The 9080-nt window shown below is 39.3% G+C and overlaps 1 protein-coding gene across 3 annotated transcripts in view; it reads left to right on the forward strand.

Annotated features, from left to right (window-relative positions):
* dlg4a (discs, large homolog 4a (Drosophila)) overlaps positions 1 to 8526 on the forward strand; it is a 92130-nt gene extending 83604 nt beyond the window's left edge. For all 3 annotated transcript variants that reach the window (XM_014020640.1, XM_014020639.1, XM_014020637.1), the window contains exon 22: positions 2262 to 8526. In XM_014020640.1, coding sequence (XP_013876094.1) covers positions 2262 to 2368 — 107 coding nt within the window. In that variant the 3' untranslated portion in view covers positions 2369 to 8526. The remainder of the gene's footprint in view (positions 1 to 2261) is intronic.
* Positions 8527 to 9080: the final 554 nt, after the last annotated feature.

Genomic DNA, 9080 nt, shown 5'->3' on the forward strand with positions numbered 1-9080 from the left:
CTTTTTAAACTTTTGCATGGTAGAACCAGAAGCTGCACTTCGTATTAGTGATAAACTTTGGCTTTTTTGATGGGTTGCCTTCATTTTTGCTTCTACTTTTCATTTAAAATAGGTTTCCATTCTCGGCAGGTTTCTAAGGTTCTTCTTCTACATATTAAAAAAGTTGTTAAACATCTGAGTGGCGCACTACCGCTACTAGTGGTGAGAAAGTGTATTGCACCTTATTCAAAATCAATGCGGTCCCACGGCCCTCTGTGGCCCAAAGTTGAAAACTGTTGTTCTTTTGAGGCCCTCAAGGTGGCGCAATTTGGGCTGAAATGCCCTAAAAGTTAAAACCAAAATYTAAAAATGACTCCTCAAATGCACATAGAGCCAGAACAGGAGTAATGTGAGCTCTCCTGTTGGTCTTAATTAATAACTTCTCTGCAGCAATCTGCACAGACTGAAGGTGAGCCGAGGATTTGTTTAAGCAAGTAAAAGGGTTGTTATAGTAATCTGAACAAGAAGAAATAAAAGTTTGAACAATCATCTCTAGTTCTTTCTGTGAAAAAGATCCCAGCTTAGAAATTTCAGAAATTATAAAAACAGATAGTTGTTCTACAGCCATAGTTGGATTTCAGACAAAAAGTTACCGAGTTCAGACATTTTGTAGATCTCTGAACTTGTTCTAGTTCATTTCGGAGATCTACAACTTTAACCAGGGCTGTCCACTCCTTGGCCTCGAGGGCCGCAGTCCTGCACGTTTTACTTATTGTCCTGTGCCAATGAGCTACGCCTGATCCAGTGATTGAAGGACCCCTTTAGGTTCGGCAGAAGTCTGTTAATCAACTGTGCATCCAAATCAGATGTGTTGGAATAGAAAAATCTCTCAAACATAAGGATAGTGGCCCCTCGAGGAACAGGATTGGACATTAAGGTTGCACCAATAGCAGTTTTCTGGCCTATCGCTGATCTTTAAATAGTCTGGCCTGCTGATTCCGATTTTGGCCAAACAGATTTTTAAAATAATTCACGCTTTTAGGTTACAATACATCTTCGCTGTTCCCAACTTATTTTATTAAAAAACATTGAACTATACCCTTGAAATAATACAAACTTGTTTTAACTGGACATTATAGAGAACAGTTGCTGATTTTCAGATCTTTGTGGAGATGATCTTTTTCACCGATCTAATCAAAGTATCAACTGATCTCCCAAGACTAAAGAAATCAATGCACCCCTGTTGGACACCCCTAACTTAGATCTTAGCGTTGTTATTTTGTTGCACAATGCATCGCCTCTGGAGTCACAGATTCTCTGACGATTTCCTTTCAGTTCTCTCAGTGTGGTTTGGAACTTGTATTAAAGACAAAGCATTCAGGTCCACGTGTCTGGCTCAAATCCCGTTTCACAGATCAGACACAAAGACAGAACACTCCATTGTTTTCTGATCTGTTCTTATGAGAACATTATCCAACAACTCCCACTGTGCAAGAGCTGTTGTTTTATCAGTCCTCAACCACTCACAGGTGTGTAATTCTGGATCATCCACGTTAATGACACGTTTGACCATCTGATTATGTTCATGTTAGTCATTTTTATTTGGCAGTACAAATTATTCTAAACAGCTGACAAACTACTGATAGTATTCTGTACTTATTCCTAGAATTTGGGTCTAAGTTATAGCAGCATTTTTACTTTAGAGGTGAAGCTTCTCTGCACTGAGTTTAAAAATGGAAAACGCAGGTTCATGTAGGGTTTTTGAAGCAACAGATTTGACACATTTTAATGTCTTTTGTTTTTTGCGTTTCAGGTGTTTCTAAAATGTACATTTTAAACACTTTTTTCCTTTTTTACCATTTAATACCATCACATAGAAACAACGACGTTATCTGAGCTAAATGCATATTGTCTTTTAAGAAGGCACAGAGCATTTTAAGTTTTAAGAGGTGCATTTAGGGCGAAACTCAGCAGCAGCTAAAACCTGGATCTCTGACATATCAGAAGCTGTCGACAGCTTGTCAACTCCCAGATAAATGTGGGATAATGACATTTTATCAAATCAAACAGTCAAAATAATAAATATGTGCAAAAGATATTTTCTAAGAGAGAACATGACTCCTGCTAGGTGTGTGAGAAATAGTTTTTTTTTGATCGAATTCTACTGCTTTAATTCTTCTTCCTCTTTATTCACTGTGGATTTTTTAAATTTATTTATGTTTTGTTCTTCAGTCTTTGTTCTTTTATCTCTTTTCTCACACGTTGCTGTTTCCTGCCCGCAGCTGTCGTGGACGGGGACAGCTTTGAGGAGGTTTATCACAAAGTAAAGACAGTGATTGAGGAGCAATCAGGGCCTTACATCTGGATCCCCACTCGGGAGAGGCTGTGATGCTGCTGCACCCACCCCAGGCCACCCCGACCGACCCGACCCACGACGAACCGACCGACCRACCACCCCTCTCCAACAAAGCCACCAACCGACACCACCCTTCACCCTCACGGCCGAGCCAGCCTCGCCTGCCTGCGAATTCCTCCAGYGAAGTCAGTGCTTATAGGCAATCACTGCAGCTGACAGAGAGACAAACACGGGATGTGACACAGCGAKGCGAAGGATACCAAATAACAACAAAAAAGAGACTTTTTGATAGCTGTAAACACAGTGATGTTAAACTGAAGGAGGTCTTACCAGTATTCCACTTTAATGAGAGCAGGACTTGATATTGATCAGCATTAAAAATAACTCCTGTTTGGAGCTGTGACTGCACCCTTTAGTGATACCATAACTTGCACATAACTGCGTCTAAACCCAAACAGATGCATTTCCCCCACCTGWTAAGTACATAAAATAACAAATTAGGATGGAACAGTTTGGTTTAAGCAGATTTAAATGACATGAAGGTGCCARGTGAGAGCAGCAGTTCTTATGTGGATCTAAATGCAGCAAGTCTGACAAAGTATCAGGTCAGATAACAAAGATGAAGCTATTTGTTCTGCCTAGTTTCTAATCAGGAATATGGGAAGACCTAAAACAAGAGGGTTGGGACCAAGGGTTCAAAGGAGCAGAGAATTTCTGGAAGCTCTCCATGGGAAGTTAAGGTGGGGGTTTTGTAAATGTTCCATATTGGAAACCTTACATGGGCATAATGGGAATTAACTGAAAACTGGGGGTAATTTACATGAACTGCTTCATATTTAGACAAAAATAGAAATGTTATGTTTCGTTATAGGCAAAAAATGGTTTGTTTTTTGTGACTATATTCACATAAAAATATAATGGAAACAAAGATATTTCATATAACAGAATATTGTTAAAACGTCTACATTTTTATTGCACARCTCTGAACAAAATCTTTTGCATGATTTTGAGCAATTATTTAGGCGTTTTTCTGTCATTTTATTTGCAGCATATCAAAACTAATTTCAGTAAATTTCACATAAAAACTATTTACAACTCAGAGCTAAACTTTTTACAGGTTAATATTTTCATGTATCCCTAGATGATCGAGAGATAATTTATCATTTTTTAGAGAGTGGTACCTCTCCTTTAACAATGGAATCTGGTTGTTTTAATGACGAATGTGCTAAAATATATTTTCTACAACTATAGAATCCATACTTTAAAGTCTTGGATTATTCCCATATATTCTCATGGAACGTTTCCAACTTTGAAAATTCTGGTAACCTTGTGTTCCCATTGGGACCCAGTTCTTTCTGAGCCCCTCTTGACCTGGAGTGTTTTCAGTGAAGCTCCTCTTGGTCTCTGGTGTGAACTTTAATACTAATAACACCTCAGGAACCAAGACTGACATCTCTTCTATCACCCGTCTTCAGTATTTTTAAAGCCAAATGAAACAATTTAGATTCAAATAACTCATTATGCTGAATTTAAACATGCATCCTCAACACAGATGGAGATGGCAAATGATAATAAGGGATTCAAAACAAGAAGAAATAAAAGCAAAAAAAACAAAAAAACAGAAGAACTGGGCTTATAAACTAAAGATGAAGAAGTTGTGCTTCCTGTCTGGGAAGCTTACTAAATTCAAAACAGCAGAGTTCGTGTTTCAACCTCTAAACTATACTTGTTCTGTTCTGTTTATTATAATCTGCTAATCCTAAATAGCTAAGGGAAACTAAAACTGCACACCAAGCAAAAGCTCGACACTCAAAAGAATAAAACTCACCAAGGTGGGCCAAGTGAGGATGGCCATCTACTTTTTAGGGGTGGCCATAGCCCCCATTTGGTGGCGCTCCTGTCCCCGTGATGACAGAAGGAATGGAAAAGGAACAGAAACTAAACAAAAAAGCTCTCAAAACGTGGATATCCTAACTGAGATTAGTCAAGTCAACGAGGAAATCTAAATTCAACAAAACAAAACAATAAACACAAAAACATTCTCATCCTTTATGTTGCTGGAGCAACTAAGCAACTCAGAAAGATTGTCTYCAAACACAAGCGCCTACAGTATCTGTCTGACAGGGACTGGCTCAGTCCCGGAACAAAGTTCTCAAAACCGAGCGGCGTGGTGTCTGTTCAGAGTTGTATATTAGAGAAACTGAACAACCTCTACATAGAAACTTGACTCAGCACAGCAGAACCAGCTCGTCAGGACAAGACTCAGTTGTTCATCTACACCTTTAAGGAGAAAAGACACTCTTTGGTGGACCAATGTGTTCATATCTTGAACCTGGAGTTTGTTTTCCTCGTGTTTGTGAAGGCTTCCTCCCTGTACTCCAGTTTTCTCCCGCGATCTAAAAACATTCATTTTCGGTTGCCTTCAGGCCCAGGCCTCCCTTGCAAAAGAAATCTGTGATCTCAGTGGGATTTGCCTGGTTAAATAAAGGTCAATAAAAAAATAAATCTCTCTGTGAGCCATGCAAACAAGACCCTAACAACTCTTTGTTCTAAGAGGCGTGTGCATGAGAATCCAGGTTACGTAACTGAGCTTCTCATGAGGTTTCAAAAGCTTGGAACAAGCTCACACTCTAGTTTGGAGTTGAGAAAGCTACTTGGATCGAAAGTAAACAGTCTTCAACTTCAGAATATAAGTCTTTTTTTATTTTCTTTTGATTTCTAAGTCCTGGATGACTGAGAAACTACACCAGCTTATTGCCGTGCACTTTGGAAAGGACACATTCGAAGTGGTACAGGAGTATGAGATGATGTCAAGGAAACGTGCAAGTTACAGGAGCTTTTGTCCCAGAAGCATAAGACTCAACTCCACCATCAAAGGACAAAGAGCAGAAGGGATACTTCTGAAAGCTCAAAACAAGCTGCTTAGTGAGAAAACAAGGCAGATCCACCTCACCATCGAAGCTCTGTCACCTGCCAGAAGCTGTCGACTCGTCTACCTCACGTTCTGACTAGAGTTTCTACATTAGTCAAAATAGAAGGCCCAGTTTTCACATCAGAAAAGCAAGAAAGAACAAAATATATGTTCTCAAAATTACAACAAAGGTATCTACAGCACAGATCAGGAAGATGTCACTAATACAAATATTCAGGAAAAGGACACAAATATACTGGACAGAGCGCTTATACAGCCAGAGGAGGTACTGATGAAAGGACTGAAAGGTTGCCATTTCTACACAAGAAATACCCATTGTTGAACTAATCAGTGTCACTGAATCTATTAGGAACAACAACCTGACTGAAGCAGAGGGAAAATAAAGGCAACAGCAGCCGTCTCTAGCACCAAGCCGCCTCCTTCCAACCTTATATCTGCTAGGAATGTTTAGACCTCTATACTGGAGAAAATAAACACCCTCTCTGCAGACGCATCAACACAGGAGAAGCAGCTCTTTAGGACAAGGCTCGTCCGTGCACCTACGGAATTAATGGACGACCAAAGAGGACCAAAAGATTCTTTTTTTTTTTTGGACAGAGAAGCCAATTGGTTTGAGACGGAGGTAAAGGAAGCCATTTATGTCAAAGCTTCCCTTTAGATTACACCTTGATGCATGTGACCAAAACATCTCTCTTATAGTCGCGTTTTCGAGCGTTGATGGCATGCGCACCCCTACCAGCGGTGTTTATACCTAACGCTTACAGGGTGCAGTATTCTCTGAAAGGACATGTGGCAGGACATAACTTGTGAAATGTCCTTAAAAAAAAGAAGATGGACAAACAATTTTCGACGCGCGAATGGAGTTTATACGAGTTGGGAGGTATACGACCAGGTGCCGCAACACTGGGTGGGGTCAACTCACAGGGGGCAGGGATGGCATGATTACATTAACTATAAACTAAGCTTTATGAGCCTGACAAAGGAAGACCCTAACAACTCTTCACTGGGAGGGGAGCGAGAGTAAGCTTCATGTAAATCTAGGTTGCACAACTGATATTTTCCTGCTCCTCGCTCTACCAGTGTTTGGAATTGAGAACGCTCCCCAGATTGGGAAGCAAAATGTCTTCATCTTTAGAATATAAGTCCAGTTAATGACTGAAAAATCTACACCAGCAAGAGAATGGGAATAAATAAAAACGGGCAGAATAAAACAAGAAAAAGGTGTGTAGGGGTATACTTTTATTGTGAAGGAGCGTTTTAGCATCGTCTCGTAAAAAAAGGGAAGAAGAGGTTGGTCCCAAACCTTTTTTATGCACACACATATCCACACACAACCTCGCACCCATCACCCAGTGACACTCACAAACGTCCAGAGTCGTAACCTCAGCTGTAAACCTGGCACTCTCTCTCTCTCTCTCTCTCTCTCTCTCTACGGGAGAAAGGGGGTGAGAACCGGCAGTTCTGACCTGCTCGTCAGAATCCACGATGAATGTTATCTCTTTAGGCACAAACAGCTCTTAGCTTCACTTCGCTGCAGCCAACTCGCCGGTCACTCTTCCAAAAAGGATCCTCCTTCCCTCCCCTCCAAGCAGACGTACACACTGTTTGCAGTGGCCGCAGTAAAAGCCATGGCATGTGTGCGTGCGTGCGTGTTTGTGTGTCTGTGTGCTTGTGTCTGTGTGAGCGCGTGGACACTCCTCTGTGTGGAGGGAATAGGTCTTCTTTTATTCTCTCTCTTCCACTTTTCTCTGCATCTTTCTCCCTGTCGAGTCCACACAACTAAAGCAAAGTTTAAGAATTTTAAAAAAATAATTATTGATGACCTATATAAATATATACATGAATATATATATAAATATATAAATATATATATATCTTTTTTATGACAATTTCTAACAGGACTACGTCTGTAAAAAACAAAACAAACAAAAAAAAAAAAAGGCATTTCCAAACATATTTTCCATTGATTTCTTTTTGGGTGATGTTGCATTTTTGGTTGTTGAGTTTGTTCATATTTCCCCCGTTTTATTGTTGTAAAACAGCAAAAAGCTACGTGGAAAGATTAAAAAAACATTTAAAAGAACTCTATCGTTCAAGATGATGTAAAGCAGACCTCCCACTCGAGCTTTGAACTGACATATATGACATGTTTCAAAAACTAATTGAAAAAAAAATCATGTGCAATGCAGCTGTGTGTCTCTGAGCGTGTGTGTGTGTATGTGTGTGTGAAAGAAAGTGTCCGTCGTGTATAAAATATAGATGCTATATGAGGACTATCCATCCTTTCTATCAGCTTATGGTTATATTAAGTATAATACAAAAATGGGTGCTTGTGTGTGTGCGTGTGAGAGAGCGCGTGTGAGACACACACATATGAAGATGTAGTGCAATACTGCTATGATGTTATGCAATGAAGATGGTTTTTATGTGTAAGATTAAAAGAGTATCTATAAAGTTTGCACTAATATCAGCGGGACACAGAGTGAAATGACTCGAGATGAAGATTTCAAGAGCATGCGTTTGTTTGTTTAACTTATGTGTTCTGAGTTATAAGAGTGAAGGTTTTGATGGAAAATTTCATATCTATTGTTTTTTTTTCCTTTTATTTGTTTACTTGCTCCTCTCAGCACAAAGTGGAACTTATGAGCCAATATCAATTTTTTGCTTGATCTTTATTTATTATGAAGCCTCACTTGGTTTATTTCCAAGTCTAAACATGTTTTTTTTTTTTAATTTAATTTCCCCCACAATAAGAGAGCTTTCGAGGCTGCAAATGCTGTAAATACAAAGTTGGGTTTCAGTGTGGCTTCTGGTTCACAGATCAAATTATTTATCAGAGCCACAGCCCTGTTTAACCTCTCAAATGACATGTACACACTCTGGGTGGGCAACACACACACACACACACAGGGACACACACAGAATATCAGCATGTCCACACATGCATTTACATTTACACACGGATGGAACCACAGAAACTACAACACCCTCATAAATTGAAAAATGTGTTCTCAGTTTTCTTTCTTCGAGGGTTCAATGTATTTCTTAATCTCTCTCTCTCTCTCTCTCTCTCTCTCTCTCTCTCTCTCTCTCTCTCTCTCTCTCTCAGCCATCCGTATCATAGTGTGATATTCCTTATAAAGTATATGAATTTTTACAGAAAAGACTGATGACAAAGTTACGAAAGAGTTAACTGATGCAGAAAAATATATTCAGTAATGACAATATGAAGCAAAATAAATAAAAATGTTCCAGTTCAGTGAAGCGCTTGTTGTAAAATAGCTTTAAGTAATAAAATTAATTTAAAAATGCTTTCTGAAAATGGACTCAGATGGGTGTTTTTTTTTTCTTTATGTTTATATTTATTGTATAGTGGTTTGATCCCTCACAGCTCCACAGGAACAGGATGACCAGAGGAGGGCGCTSCGTCTCATCTTCGGCTGCTTGTACAAGCTCCTCAGCTGGATTTTGCATACATTTGCTTTGGTTTCTTCCCCTCCTCTCATTGCATTATGGTAACCATCTTCTCCTTGGGAAAGCACACAGTCAGAACAATGGCTTTAACACATAAACATCATCCTGTGATCCTGCAGAGGTTCAGATCGGTCATGCAACTTGTACTTTTAGCACATTTCTCTAATCTGTGCAAAAGTTAAAAAGGTAAATCTGTTAATCAAATATAAAGAGATGGTTAATCCTAACCTAAGATTAACATGGGATTAGTTTTTGTTTAAAACCTCAAGAGGTTTCCTTGCAGTTTGTGTTCAAAACAACGTGCCAAAATGTAGTTAGCATTTACAAACTATTTTAATG

Source organism: Austrofundulus limnaeus, unplaced genomic scaffold (assembly GCF_001266775.1).
Source record: "Austrofundulus limnaeus strain Quisiro unplaced genomic scaffold, Austrofundulus_limnaeus-1.0 Scaffold261, whole genome shotgun sequence".
Taxonomy (NCBI): Eukaryota; Metazoa; Chordata; class Actinopteri; order Cyprinodontiformes; family Rivulidae; genus Austrofundulus; species Austrofundulus limnaeus.